This window comes from Mus musculus, chromosome 3, assembly GCF_000001635.26.
Source record: "Mus musculus strain C57BL/6J chromosome 3, GRCm38.p6 C57BL/6J".
In the NCBI taxonomy this organism is placed as follows: Eukaryota; Metazoa; Chordata; class Mammalia; order Rodentia; family Muridae; genus Mus; species Mus musculus.
The window spans coordinates 98,032,759-98,048,913 of record NC_000069.6 but is presented as its reverse complement, the minus strand read 5'-3'; the positions used below and the strand labels follow the sequence as shown (position 1 = coordinate 98,048,913).

General features: G+C 45.4%; 1 protein-coding gene across 1 annotated transcript in view; it reads right to left on the bottom strand.

Annotated features, from left to right (window-relative positions):
• Positions 1 to 16,155, bottom strand: part of Notch2 (notch 2) — a 136,830-nt gene that overhangs the window by 101,454 nt on the left and 19,221 nt on the right. The window contains exon 2 of the mRNA NM_010928.2: positions 1,105 to 1,186. Coding sequence (NP_035058.2) covers positions 1,105 to 1,186 — 82 coding nt within the window. The remainder of the gene's footprint in view (positions 1 to 1,104; positions 1,187 to 16,155) is intronic.

Genomic DNA, 16,155 nt, shown 5'->3' with positions numbered 1-16,155 from the left:
CAGTTATATAATCTTCCATTTCTGATGCTATCTTAATTCCAACCCAAACAAACCAATGTTAAATTTGACTGTCATCACAGTTTAAAATATTTTCACTTTGTTGAAGAAAACTGTTTCTGACCATCTTTCTGAAAATCTTATGACATTAAAGAATGCAGATCGTAAGGTCAGAATCTAGGGGTAGTTGTCACAAGGTCAAAAGAAAAAGGACCAGCAATTTCCTATCCACATCTTATTTCCCTGGTGTAAAGAGAATGGAGCTGCCTTAGCACTAAAACTTCTGAGGTAAAAAACATATGACATCAGTAAGAAAGGTAGCTTGGTTTGGTGATGCAAGCCTTTAATCCAAGGACTCTGAGCAGAAGCAGGCATATCTCTGTGAGTTCAAGGCCAACCTTGTCTACAAAGGGAGTTCTAAGCAGCCAAGGCTAGATAGTGGGACCCTGTCTTTAAAATAAGAAAATAATACATAGAAGAAGTGGGGAAAAAGCTGTGTATGAAATTATCTCACAGCTTGTCTCAAACAAAAAAATTAGGCTAGATTAGACCATTGGAAAAACAGAAAGGAAGTGTTCTTGAATCAAGAGGTACTGAAAGTTTCCAGGTCCGATCCCCTCCCACCCATGTGCTCCACCCATAGACCGGCCCCTCCTCCATCCTACAAGCTCATATACATCTTGCTCCATAGTCTCGCATTCAGAACTGGACTTTTTAAACAGGGGGATTAAAGTTTTCCAATGACTACTTGACATTCATTTAGAGTGTATCTACTTGGTATGACTTAAAAACATGATCATATCTGGTATTTGAGGGAGAAAAAAAAGGCTATCTCTTACACTGAAAAATAAAAGAAATACTCAATAGATATTACTAGCCACTCACTAAAACCCTTTCACAATGATAAAGATAATGGCAGGATAGTGACTTACTCTCCTCAACCATTTCACTAACAACCAGCCCGCCCTTCCATCCTCACCACCCACAAAAACTACATCAGAAGATCTAAGAGCCAGCAACACTTCACAGAAGCATTGAAATTTTAAAAAGCCCAAGCACACCTTGCCCAGGGCCTACTGTCAGAGAGATGATTACAGAAGAACTTACCGGCAGAAGCCTGTGCCGTTGTGGTAGGTAACACAGGTCCCTTCATTTACACAGGGCTCTTGACCACCTCGACACTGCAAAGCTGAAATAAAAGACAAAGTGGAATCAGAAATCAGGCACCAGTCACAGCCCTTTGACGGCAAAGTGGGATCCAAAGAGAAAGCCTTTCTTAGCACCCCTGCACGTCCCTTGAGACTTCACTGACTAGCCAGTGTTTGGCTCCCAAGTCACAGGAACACAGTTCACCTCACAGTCTCCTCTCATGGTCTTGTATGCCCTTCGTTCTCTGTGCCTCCATGTGTCTGGCAGACACATGTCCTAGTGACAATGAGATCGTTAAAGCCGTACCAACCATAACAGGCTGTGGGCCTTTCAGGATTTAGACACTTCAGCAAAGCACACAAGAGTCCACCACTGACTACTTAAGATCTGAGTGGACAGCGGTTGACTATAGGAGGAGCTGCTTGGCTTCAGGTTACGATTTAATAAAATGGGCCACTTTAGTAAGCAGCCAAAAGCATCAACATCCACTAACAGGACCCAGAAAAAAGGAGAAACCACATCTGTGGAGAAGGGACTACAATAACCTCTCATTTCAAGGACTCACAAAAAAGCAAGGAGAAGGTGGTCAATGGAGACGGTGGGAGAAGGGACTAAGTAAACAAAGTAGAAACTAACTTCGTATTTACGGACACACAGAAGCCCCTTGCGCGACAAGGAAGACTTTAGCAGGAAAGGCTCCCCAAAGCAGCCGACTCAGCGTGGGTAGGGGAATGGCCATACCCCAAAACTTGCACTGATTTCAGCCAGGAAAGGAGGATGTCTACCCAGCTCAGGTGCTTTCAGCATCCAAATGTTCAGCTTTTAGAAGTGGAATTTTCATCACCAAAGATACATCAAGACTCCTAAGGACTACTAGGAAGGCAAGATAGAACCTATTCTAACATTCAAGACATTCAAACCCCTCTTAGAAGTGTTTATTTATCAGGCACTGTACACACGGGAACTAATTCAGCTTTGACAACAACCCTGAAATGGTTCATTTCATCACACCCTACGTCATAGCTGAAGAAGCAGCGTAGGCAGGCAGCCTGTGAGATCATCACAGTGAGCCAGAGCCAGATACAACACTGGCCTGGGGTGACCAGGCCCAGAGACTGTCCTTATGCACAGAGACAGGCTACTTCCCACTACCATGGCTGGGCGGGTGTTATTATGACCACGTGCTGGAAAGTGAGGGCCAGAGAGGTTAAGTGGCTTCCTCATGAGGTATCAGATCCTATCTGGTGGCAGCACTGAGCCTGAGAGCCAGGCCTCTCGCTAAGCCCGGCCTATCTCTGCGACAGCTGTTGGCATCACAGAAGCACCCGCTGGGCTGTGCACTCAACAGGCACAGCCAGGCACATCTTCTCATCCACGGCCCACTTCCCTGTAAGGCATAAGCGCTCCCTCTTCCCACACTGATAAGCTCCAATGCAACTACCATAATTAAAACAGTAATGTCAGGTTATTTCCTCCATACTGCAGCGCTCAAACTCATGTTTTCATCCTCTTGAGACACTTTTATTAGCTCTCTTCTGGTTGCCTTTTCCTCTTCCTCTTATTTAAAAAAGGAAAACAGCTCAGGAAAGGACTGTACCACCAGCACAGAGCGTTCCAGCTCAGTCCCCTACAAGAATTCCAACAGGCAAAAGCCATCATGAGTCCTGCCTCCTGTACCTAGCTGGTAACCTCAGGCAAGACAGCCTCACTGGGCTCCATTCCCTACCTGTGAACTAATCTAGGTTGACCGCCCCCAGAGTCCCCTGTAATCCAGCAGGGAGTGGCACTCCATAAAAGAGGCTGCAGAGGCTCAGCTGGAGAGCGCTAGCTGTGCAAGAGTGAAGAGATGAGATCAACCCCCCCACTACCCCCCCAGGCACCCACGCAAAGAGTCAGACATGGCTGTGCACGCCTGGGATCTCAACCTGAAGAGGGGGATGGGGGCAGCGCCCAAGAGCTCACTGCATGGCCAGGCTAATCCCCAAAGCCAGCTTCAGCTCAGATTAACACCCTGTCTCAAGACAGTGAGGGAAAGAGAAGCAGAGGGAGGCAGCAGCTCCCCCTCTGAACCTGGCGTGTGCACACAAGGTCACTCACCTCCACACTCAGTGCACGTACCACACACAAATGCATAAGCATTACACCACACACAGGGATAATGTGTTAAGAAATATACCAAGGTTTTTTGGTTTTGTTTTGTTTTGGGGGGGTTGGGTTTTTGTTTTTGTTTTTGTTTGGTTTTTTTTTGTTTGTTTGTTTGTTTTTTGTTTTTTTTGTTTGGCGAGACAGGGTTTCTCTGTAAAGCCCTGGCTGTCCTGGAACTCACTCTGTAGACCAGGCTGGCCTTGAACTCAGAAATCTGCTTGCCTCTAGCTCCCAAGTGCTGAGATTAAAGGCGTGCGACACGAAATACACCAAGTTTTAACAAGTACATAAAAATAGGCAGAATACAAAGAGAAATTTATCCAGGAGAGCAGAAGGACCCCAGCCACCCATGACTCAGCTGTGGGCAGGGAGAGGAAAAAAAAAAAAATCACAGCCTGTTCCTACTAGGTGTCCTGGCAAATAATCACAGTGACAGATTCATAGAATACACACAACCTAGAGTCAATATGTGCCTATCTACCTAGCAAATAACTTTACAGCCTTGCTTTAGAGAACCAATCCAAGTCAGTGACCAAAAAAAAAAAAAAAAAAAAAGGTGGGCACCCCAGGCTAATAATTAATGCCACTTGGCTGGTTTCTGGGATTCTACTACCTTGAACCTTTAACATTTCCCCAGTCACAGTTTTCAAACTTCAATATGCATCAGAGGCGCCTGTTAAATCAGTACCTGGACTGGCTCTCCAGCCCCAATCAAATCCAAGAGTGGATGGAGTCTGAGACACCAGCCCAACTTTTCTTCTCAGGCTGCACACAGTAGCAGAGGAAGATCAATCTTTCAGACCACGGTCTGTATTTCTGGACATGTACCCCACAATAAAAGGAAAAGCAAACACAAGAAAGTGGACTTGTGTCTCATTGCCCGGTCACTTGGCAGTGTGACACAAAACGTAGAAGAAAGCTTCTAGAATTTTTCTTTTTTCGGAGTTTTGAGATAGGGTCTCACTGTAGCTCTGGTTATCCTGGAACTCACTATGTAGAGCAGGCTAGCTTCAAAATTCACAGAGCACCATCTAGCTCGGCCTCCTCAGTGCAGACATCAAAGGTGGGTGCCACCACCCTCAGCTGAAACCCATTCAGAACACAGCACATCTACAAAGCATGCAGATGCAGGGCCCTGATGTCAGGGACACTGTAGTCAGCAAACTCTCACAAACTCTGCTTCTCTTAGGGGAAAACAGGCAACAACAAACAAAATGTAAATAAAGCCTCTTTAGACAGTGGTATGTTCTAGAAAAAAAAACAAAACCAAGCAACGAAAAAAGTTCTCAGGTAGAGATAAGAAAAGCCCACTTGAGCAGGAACCCAGGCACAGAAAACTAACATACATTTGGGGATTGAGATCGCAAATTAAACAATAGTCACAAGAAAAAGGCCATGGAGGCTAGGATGGGATAAGTCACCAAAGGCCTGGTCAGGTCACAGCTGCTCCTTCAAGTGGGAGGGGAACAAACTGCCCTGTTTAAGCACATCAACTTCAAAGGAAAATGACACAATTTAATATAGAGTATGATATCAATAAATGGGATTAATTCCTCCCAGATGCCATCACCAGCCCTCTAATAAAACACACAAGCCACGCAGAGCTTACTGCTATCCTCCTAAAGGGGCAATAAAAAAGAAATGATTCACTAAATGTACAGCCAGTACTATACTTGAGCAAAGGGCCACTCCATACACGAGCATGGCGCTCAACCAGCAATACACAGAGACCAACCAACCATGAATGAACCAGTCTCTGGATACACCATCCTCTCAGCCTACAGGGAAGGGACAGATGGAACAGAGAGAAAGGGACCTAGCCAAATGACTCCAGAAAAATACAAACACAGCAAAAATGGCTTTTATTGGATGCCTTCAGTATACCCTCTTAAAACTCACTGTCAAAACCTCTCTACAAAGAACTACGAAAACAGCACAGACCCTTGAAGCCATTCAGTCCAGACGAGGCTTCATATTCACATTTATTAGCCTCCACTGTATACAAACACTGCAGACAACAAGGTACATATCAGTCAGTGATCTTTACCAGGTCCAACGCACCAGGAATTTATCTTCGAAAAGACAGACTGAAGGTATCCAGGCTTGATGGAGTCCCCATCACAATTTTCTAGGCTTTCCGGAGCTTTTTGGGCCGTGCCAGCTATGTATCACAGGCTTAAAAGCCTCCCTTTGTTTTAAGAATCTCAAACATGAGTAATTAAGTCTGGTACCCCAGACGGTGTAATCTGAGCAGCCTACAATGTGTTTCACTCCTTGCTCTGACAAGCAATGTTTTAAATTGGCAATACTTGTTGCTTTGTAGCCTCTTCAAATAAGCCTCTGTCTGTTGTCTGACTCACATGACTCTTTTCATACCCTGCTCCTTCTGCCTGCAGCGCGCTCATCCGCTGCACCCTCAGACGAGGTTTAATGCTCTGAATGGCTGCAGAGCCTAAAGTAGAAGAGTGACAGACACAGGGCGCTTCTTTTCTCCCTTCAACGTTTATGCAAATTTCAAGTAGCAGAATTTGAGAGCTGAAGTCTGGGTTGCTGGCTGGGACTTGGCTGTGTGTCCCTCTGTTGCTTCTGGCACAGGGCCTCTGGAAGGAGTGCCGTCCAGTGGACACGGCCATGTTTTCTAAAATGACTGCTTGCACTACTACCCAAAATAGGAGAACTGAGGGCAGGCGGAGACAGCAGGGATTTGCAGTGATTCTCACAGCACCCTTCAATTTCAAACAACAAAGCTTCCACTTTGTTTTTTATTCCATTTTTGGGGGGCAGCCGCCGAGGGGGGAGGGCGTGTCAGCCATGAAAAAAAAATACAAACAAACAGAAGCACAGAAGCTCACATTTAAACAGAAGCAACGTGGGAGTAGTTGTCTCCCTCCTGAAATCAGTCTTGGTTAAAAGAAAGGAGAAAAGCAACCAGGGAGACACGGATTTTTATGCCTCCCCTAATATGTCAAGGATCTCTGCGTTCTTCAGAGATCACCAGTAGAAAATATTTCTGACCTAAAATATGCCGATTCCTGATGCAGACAGGACATCTAGAGGGCTCCCCGTCCCAGCTGCTTTCCCAAAAATGAAACCTGCTGTGGTTTGGGAAAAACAGAAGCAACAGGGTTTCACTCCGGCCCAGACTGGCCGGAAACTGACTGTGTGATCCAGGCTGCCCTTGAACTCCTGGCAAAGCTCTTGCCTGCCTCTCAGGTGAGTCACCATGCCCAGCATCTAGGATTTTCATTTTATACAGAAATTCATTTCTATGAAATATTAATCCTTGATTCTAAAACCTGAACTCATCAATGTACTATGTAACACCAGAGTTTACTATACAATGGTGGTGGTGGTGGTGGTGATGGTGGTCTCCTTCTTCTCCTTCTCCTTCTCCTTCTCCTCCTTCTTCTTCTTCCCCCTCCTCCTCCTCCCCCTCCTTCTTCTCCTCCTCCTCTGCTTTTCTCTTATCGGGATTATAGAAAAAACAACTAGACCCCAATTGTGAGCTGAAGCAAATGAGTTCAACTAGGTAAGTTTCAGCCCTTGCATGTTAAAGATTACACTATATACAACATATGGTTTGAAAACCCACAGAAGAACCAGGACATGTCAGTCTATTAATGGCACCACTGCATGCTGTCCCTCTAGACGGCACTGAACGATGCGACCCCTCTCTAGCTTGCTAATTCCTACTTGCATTCCGAATCATTTGCTTCCACGTGCTTCCACTATGGCTTGGGCAGGTGTATCATACTCTCACCCTCACGTCTAGCAAAGTTCTTGAAAGGCAGTGGTGTTGACAACAGAGATGGCTCATCTCCATGTGTATGAACCACGGAAGGTGCATAGTCACTGACATTCAACAAACTAAACAGCTAAGACAAAAACCTACTGTCAGACTCAACCACCAGCTCCCGTGATTAAAATGTTCAAAGGTTTCCATTTTACTGAGCATGGAGACACTGAAATGAGACTCTAACACAGATTTTACGTTTGTCAGGAGAAGTAAAATAAACAGAGGAACACAGTTAGACACATCTTAGCCTTTAACAAGAATAAAAGTCTGAGAAAGTAGAATTGTACATTTCTGATCTCGGCAAAACTAAAACACCTTTCAATGTTTCTTCTGTCTTAAAATACGCATGAGCTGGGGCTGGGGAGACGGCAAGTGGCTGAGAGGCCACACAGCTCCTCCTAGCACCCACACAGTGCCCTCTTCTGACTTCGGTGTGTACCTGCACTCATGTGCACGTGGCACATGCACATATAACTAAAATAAGTCTTTAAAATAAAGGAAAATTTGTGTGCATGATGATATTCCCTCCGACCCAACCCCTGTGCACCTTTAGCCATGTGTATCAAGGAGGGGAGACTGACTGAAGAAGTTGGACAAAAGCAAAATCATGTGCAACTAACCAACAAATGCAAAAACAAACTCCTCAAAAGGAAACTGTCCAGGAAACTTGAGCAAGGACGCATGCCTGCTCTCCTCTCACAGTGAGGGAGGACGCATGCCTGCTCTCCTCTCGCAGTGAGGGAGGATGCATGCCTGCTCTCCTCTCGCAGTAAGCACTTTTGCTCCTGGCACATCCACTGGTCAGTAGGTGCCAGTATGGTTCCAAGAAGCCCCAGTGTATTTCCTCAGCATGGACATCCATCTGGGGAAGAAATGGCACTAACAAAGACAGACGCGGGGCTTACAAGCCCATGGCTCAGTGTGCTAAAGCCTCAGGTAGAGGAAGAATTCCCATCCAAAGGCTCAAAGGGCCAGCCTTCTAGCTGATCTGTCGTACTACCTCTATCTGTCCTCTTATCAAGACAAATTCTGCCTGCCAACAATTCCCTGTTCTTTTAGTAAGCCCTCTCTATTAAAAGATATTTAAAAAAAAAAGTATTTTAAGTACAACTTAAAGTTTTTAAACCCCATAATTTTAAATAGAAGCTTTTAAGTACCCTTACTGGAAAAAATTATAAGTATATATAATTTTCTTGCTACCCTCCCCCCAAAAGAAGCAGAATGTCTTTTAGCTTAAACTTCTTGGTGCTTTTTAAGTGAAGAAGACAATGTCTAGTGTTTGTTCATCCAGAGGTAGATTTCAAAAAAGTCTAAGACACAATGTTATATTAAAAAGGAAAAAAAACAAAACAAAACAAAACAAAATCCTGTGATTGTTAAATGCTATCACAAAATATGGCAACTTCCCAAAACCAAGCAGGGAAAATCCAGAGACTAGTCTCAGATTTCCTGACCAGCGTCCATCCTCATGGTCTTTTTCAAAAACACCCTTGTGTGGTAGGAACAGGGGCTATTCACAAGAACCAGGCTGGGCAGGAGTCACCGGAATACCGCAGCTGCTGTGCAAATGGTGACACCACAGAGTTCAACGATATGCTCTGAAGTGTGCAAGTCGGCAGCTACATGGTCATCTCGGTCCCAGATGCTCGATACCTACGGCACCAAATGAACCCCACTCACCCGTGCATGGTATTCAAGCCCAGCATTCCTGCACACGTCACTGAGAATTGTCTAAGTCCAAGAACCTCCAAAGGTCCTAAGTCCCTGGCCTGCCTATATCTGACACTCCAAATCAGCACAGAGACTTGCAGTCAGAAAAGTAACCGTGGAGATGGGGGATGCACAGTACACCCAGGGCCCAAATCTGGGGACCAGAGGGAGCCAGCAGGCAGACACCCACTCTGTAGTGCACATGAAGATGGTGCAAGGGGCACAGCCCGGCCCTTCCATCCCTAGTCTTACTTCTCAGTTCTCCTCAGCTGTTTCCTCACACAGAAATCAACTCATATCAACACGAGGGCAGAGAGAAGCAGGCGACACTGATGGCTGCCACTGATCCCCGCAGCCAGGGAGCTCCTTCATCAAACCCTAGGCTTCCAAAAAAACAAAGTCAACTCACAAACACAGAGGGCCACGATGCCCTTGGCAGCATTCTCAAGTCTAGAGAGGTCAAGAGTAGCTCAGCCTGGAGGTCTCAGAAAGGCCGCCAGTGACAGTGCAAACTCTAGATTACTAAACTAAGACCTGAGGGTAAGTTCTGTGTGAGGTGTTGCCCCTCCACCCCATCCATCACCCCCCTACCTCCCCCCCCCCCCCCCCGCTCGTCATTAACAAGTCCTGAGGGAGCTCAAGGATCCAGAAGAGTGAACTCGGGGTCAACTCCCATTCATCTTCCTTGGCATTCCTTCTATTCGGAGCTGAAGAGAGTTCCAGAAGCTTGTGGGTTCTAGGACTAAGGCAACAAACACAAGCCCTTTCTGCTCCACCTACATCACTCAGCTCAGCTGTGAGGACAGGCACACATACAATCAATGCTTGGGAAATGGTTGCTAAGCTGGACTGCCCAAGGAATGGAGAGACCAGTAATTTTCTATCTCCCACCAAGAGAATGATAAACAAGGCCTTAATTGCCCACAAAGCACAAGGAAAACCTGCAAAATGACAGTTTATTATAGCCTTTTATAAGGACACAGAGACCTGGTGGAGGGGACATTTTAATCCCTCTTGTTTATCACTCTTAAAATTCTCTCCTCGAGAACAATTCACCCCACTGAGGACATGGGAGCGAGAGGCCTGTTGAACAGAGGGATTTAAGAGGGAGTTTACCAGTTACACCAGTCCATGCCCAGGGCTGGGGCCTGCCTTCCCATCACCTCATCTCATTACCAGGGTCAAATCCTTTGGAAAAGCCGGTACTGGTACAAGTAAGCCTAGGTTCAAGGGACAAAGGAGTCAGTGGTGGGGTTTGGTGGAGTGCCAGAGAGGAAACAAGCATCCCCTCTCCCAACACACGATTACCTCACCGACAATATTAAAACCAGGGTATTGTAACCACTTTGGCTATGCGCCCGAGTATGTCTCCGTGGAAAGTCTCAAATACTCTACGTTTTATAGTTAAAAAAAAAAAAAAAATTCAAACCAAGTCTCTAGCTCCTACCTGCCCCTGCAATGTGGCCTGGTTTTCGGCCTGCTAAATTTATAATGTTGGCAAGATTATGACTTTTGAGCACGGTGGGCTCCAGCCTATCTCACGGATCTGAGCAGAAAACAATCCCAACCCTGCTACTGGAGGTCTCAGGGAGGAACTCTGAGGACATGAACTTCAGAAATGATCTAACTGCATCCCAAGCCATATAGCTAGAGGGTCAAAGGCACCCACTCCAACAACAGCTGAAGCTGGCGTTGACTGAGCACCAGGGAGCAACACAGACCATAGACAGCAGCCCTGTACAGAGTATTTACGACGGACGGCCCAGCTCCTCACAGGCAAGGACTCTCCACCCAGCTCTAGAAATGCACGGCTACAATAAAGTACTGTCTCGGCCAGCTAGGTGTCTTCATACAAATCCTTTAATCCCTACAACCTGGCAAGGCATACAAATTGATATTAGCTCCACTTTGCAAAAGAGGAAAGAATTTTAAAAATAACAGACTTGCCTATAGCCATACAGATGGAGACTCCAAACCAAGGCTAGAATGCAGTATTTTAGATTTGTTTTGTTTTGTTAATCTACCAATCCTGTATTAGATACAAAACAACAACAACAAACTTGCATTAATACCATTTGCGATACAACAGTCTCGTCAAATAGACAGCCACTTACATATTAGCCATGCATATGAAGAACACCTCTGCCAAAGCCCACATGCTTGTGAAAGTAGGCCTGAGCTCCTAGGACAGGAGAGGCTACAGTGCTGTGTTCCAGACCCACCCTGGACAGTCAAGCCCTATGAAGACACACACTTCACCATCACCGACCTCCACAGCAATCCCAGGCTTTCCAGCCTGGGAAACAAAACAAAACAGGGTACTATATGGAGTTGAAAGCAGCAGGGGAGAGGCTGAAGTTGTTGATAATCAGACTGTAGCTAGACAGCATTTCTTCTCAATAACAGAACAGCATGGGGAAGGAAGAGAACACCCAGGAGTCAGAACTGGAACTCAGGAACGACTGACCACACCTCACTTTGACAGGAATTTACTCTTACAGATGGTGAGCCTAGTGACGGGGACAGTCACCCTCACTGGGACAAAGAATCCACAGTTCAAACAGTTAGATAGAAATACCTCCAAAATAAAAAACACATCTGCAAACGAAGCTAATGAAGACGGAGCACTCACCAGGAAAAAGCGTGGCATGCTCTGTAGAGGGTGGGTAATGACTGATGCGGTGAACCAAAAGGCCATAGGAAGCTGGGGATTTTCTTCATCTGCTCAGCTTCTGTCCAATTAAAAGAATCAACAGAGACAGCAGAGAGCAGCCTAACTTCCCAAGGCAGGAAATAAGCAATTCTGCCGCATGCCCTCGGTGCTGCAAGAGTCGTTAGCTCATTCTTTCCACATGGCTCAGACCCCAGACCCTAGTCTTCCAAAGACAAAAGTACATTACATTTTCATATGTTGTCCCCAAAGTGTCACCTTATTTCATGTCTGCACTACTTTAAAACTGTATAAAATAGGGGCTGGGGAGATGTCGTAGGACTTAAGAGCACTGGCTGATCTTCCAGAGGACACAGGTTCAATTCCCAGCACCCACATGGCAGCTCACAATTGTCTATAACTCTAGTCCTAGGAGATCTGACGCCTCCTTTTGGCCTCGGTGGACATTGCACTGAACACACATGTTGCATTATGCACACAGGTAAAACATCAGTACACATATAGTTTCTTTAATGAAAAAAACTTAATTAAAAGATGTTTTAAAGATATTACTTTTCTGCTTTCTTAATGGCACTTTTTAAATATTTTACTTCTGTGTATATGTGTTTGAGTGTAAGTTTGTACATGTGAGCACGACCCTCCAAATAGTAGTACCCACAAGGGCTAGAAACTGGCATCAGATCCCCTGGCACTGGAGTTACAGGCAGTTGTGAGAGCCAGATGTAGTTCTAGTTCTCTGAAAGAGCAGAGCATGCTACCAGCCAGAGAACTGTCTTTCCTGCCCATCGTTATGACCTTTGTAAGGGTATCAGACACCATGTATAGTATGTGTGTGTGTTTTGTGTGTGTGTGTGTGTGTGTGTGTGTGTGTGTGCTCTATAAATGTTCTACCAAATTCAAGAAATTCAATGACAAAAATCTGAGGAAACTAAAAACAAAGAGTTTTGAAAAGTATCAGCACAAAAGGGTTGGGGGTGGGAGGGGACAACCAAGAAGAATCGCAAAGGGTGCCTTCTTATTGTGCAGCCAAGCCCCAGTCTGAGGAGCAGCTGTCTTTACTCAGCTGGAGGAAAACCACAGCACTGGGAAGACCTCGCTCATGCGCTGTCCCAGGCTAGGACACTGCTCACTGGGCCTCCTCAGCACACAGTCTAACTCGTTTTTCCAGTGACATTAATAAGCTAAACAGCCCTAACACTGAACAGACTGGCATGTCTATGGTTGAAGAAATGCCCAAAACGTCTACGTACACTGCACCCATGTCTGTGAGTCTGTCTGCTTCTACCTTACAGCCAGCCAGTTCCATTCTGCTTTTTATATCTCAAATGGTAACCTGCTCTATCACAAAAATGAAAATTCTTCCAATACCAAAATAATCTTTTGTTGCTTCTGCTCGGTGTCCCACGGCCTCTGATAATCCCCACATTGCTGAGCTTCCAAACGCTGAAATGCAAGTTTTTCCTCTAATGTCTATTTTTCTTATGCCCTGCTCCACTTTGGGCCCACAGAAAGGCCGACGGAGAATCTACAACCGTTGCACGATGCTAGCAGCCTTCAGTAGGGCCCTCAGATGATGTATCACCCATTTTATTACTCTGTCACTTCTAGCTTACTCTCAAGTAGGCTGATTTTTTTTTTCAATAAACATTTACCAAGCTCTAACTCTGGATCATGAGCCAGGCTAGTCACCACGATATGAAGGAGAGACTTAATCACACCAAACACCAACCCAGACTGTTACAGGGAGAGCTGTTGGTTCTCCTTTTCCAAAATCAAAAACAGTATTCTGGCAACAACAGATTCAACTTAATTCACGTGCATGCTCTATCCTCATCTTTTCCACCTCAAAAATGTAGCCTCTCAATTCATGCAGTCATTCACAAAAGCTACTTTGCAGAAGGGCATTAGGAACACTGGGAGTAAAAGATAATCTAGTTAACGAAAGAGCCAACAGCTTTGGCATTAAACTCTTCAATTTACCTTCTGGATCAGTGGTCTGCAAAATGAAGTATGTGTATCCTGGAAGGGTATGGGGGGAGGTGCAAGACCCTCCACTGGGAAGCTGGAGGAAACGTTAGAATGGTCTAAAATTAAGCCTTCCTAAGACTGTGCACACACTGGCAGGCAGGCTCAAAAGAATGTTTTTCTTGGGGTATACTGTTTTAAAGTTTTCACCCCAACACTCCACACGGTAGGATATGCACGCCCTTCAGAGAATATGACAGGCCAGGAAAACGTAGAGATGAACTGGGCTCACTCACTAGCATCTCTACAGGACCCACTGTCACCCGGCTAATGAAGCAAGCAATATATAGTGCAGCAAAAGAAAAATGAGGGAGTGCATGCCAGGTGAGCCAGGCTCTGAGGAAAACAGCTCCGACCTCAGCAGAAACAAAAGAAGGAACTGAAGGCAGCGTACAGAAATGTGGGCTTGCTGATAGGCGCCCTTCTCACTCCCAACAGCTACGGCCCCTCTGCCAAAGTAATTAGCAATTACATGAGCTAACACAGAAACATCACACGCAGCCTGTGCTGATCACTAAGGCTATCACGCTCATTCCATCATCCATGCCAGAATTCCCTGGAGACATGTTCTGTCTTTATCTGCAAACAGTGGGACTCCATGGCCGAATTTTCACCTACTCAGCAGGTGAGGGTCAGCTTCCCTTTTCAGGTTCTGTCAACATCTCTAAAGCATCCACAGCACCACGCAGAAGATAAGATTTGATTCCCAGGCATCCTCAGCACTATCAAGGGAGCAGGTGACTGGGTGTTGTGTGGCTACTATCTCCGTGCTCTTGGAAACTTAGTTTTTCTAAGGCCTAAATGTCACAATCTGCTAACACCAATCTGTGGGTCCACAGCTAAGGAAGCTGTATCTTGCTGACATTTTATAATAACCTAGGGTAAAAATATACTTTATACCACATATACACATACACACCCCAAACAACACTTATGACTGTGGTACCTTCTCTTGAGTCCACTCTTTTCCTACAATGTGCTGTTTGATACATAGCAAACTGGTTACACACACACACACACACACACACACACACACATATATATATTCTGTTTATCAGTGTCTTTTTTAATCTGCATATATATCTATGTACCACAAGTAAGCAATACCCAAGGAGGTCAGAAAAGGGTATCAGATCCCCTAGAACTGGAGTTATAGCCAGTTGTAAGCTGACAATGGGTGCTGGGAATTGAACCCAGCACCTCAGGAAGAGCAGCCAGTGATCTCTTAACTGCTGAGCCACCTCTTCAGCCCCAAGTTATGACCTCTTCAAAGTTCATCATCTTTTACATCCTGATTAAGTCACTGAGGTTTTTCTAAGGATTAAATGCATCATCAGCTACCCTGTATCTAGCAGGGAGGCCACTGTAACAAAGTGCAGGGATTCCAAACAAAAGCCCAAGAGAAAAGGGCAGGCTTACCTGTACACATCACTAACCATCAGGAACAAGTCAGTGCTGGCCTATGCTCACTGCAGCCCCACAAATGGAGGTTTTAGCATTTTCTTCAAAAACCCCCAGCAATTCAGTTCCTGGCACCTGGTGGGCACTTAAATATTTGTTGAATGAGTCTAGTCATGCATGCATATATGAATGAATGAATGAAATGGATGGCTCCAAAGAGTTTTGCTTTTTTTGGTCTTTTTATCTAGCACATACCCTGGGCTCACATTGTCATTACCTGGACTTCTGGAAACTCGACTCGGGGTGCTTCCTCATATTCTACAGCAGTTCTCAAACAGCAAACAAGCCCATCACCACTGCCTACATAACACTCTTAGTCCCAGCTATAACAGCACTGCTCTGACCCCCTTGTGTCTGACCATTTGTCAAAACAATGAGACCTCATTAAGCATTTGTGTTGTAGAGAGAGACACATTCCAAAAACAAGGCACATAAACTTTAAAACACCAAAGCTACAGTTGGCAAAATCAGAGATCATCTACCACATGGGACTTCCTCTCACAGAAAGCTGTGGAGAAGCTCAGTATTTTCCATGACACTGCCTATTTCCCATCCTAGCCAGAAGCCCTGCAGTGCCATTAGATAGCCACAGAACCATGCATGGTTCAGGGACAGTAAGATGACTTTTACGATAAGGCAACAGTGTGTCCTCTTCCCACAGAGGACGTGAATCCTAGCACACTCTCCCAGAGCCAACAGTACATCTCCTAAAAGAAGAGCCCACACTTTTGCCAACTAACATTCCAGCTCTACAAAGAGGAACAGGCAGGGGAGCTGGCTTTGTTGTCCCTAACTCACCCTGGTACCCACAGAGCAAGCTGGCCTGAGATCGCACGGATGCCTGCCTCAGTATCTGCAGACACACTGCCCAGTCTCTGTAAAAGGTACCGATGCCCCTGTGAGTGTGGACAGACTAGTACAGCTTATGTTCTCACATGCAAATCATCCCTGTAAACTGACTCCTTCCCTCCTACTCATGGTGACCCAAATGCATTGCATTAGAAAATTGCCCACAGGTGACTTAATAGCAGATGTGACAAAACCATAAACTAGAAAGAATGAATACCTTCACACAAATAAAGCACTGTGATGTCACCAAAAGCTTGCACATGACAAAGAAATTCAATTTGAGAAAATGGCCTACAATACTTTGATCTTTTCTGTTTTCAGAAGGAGCAGCATATGTATATGCACATGTCTA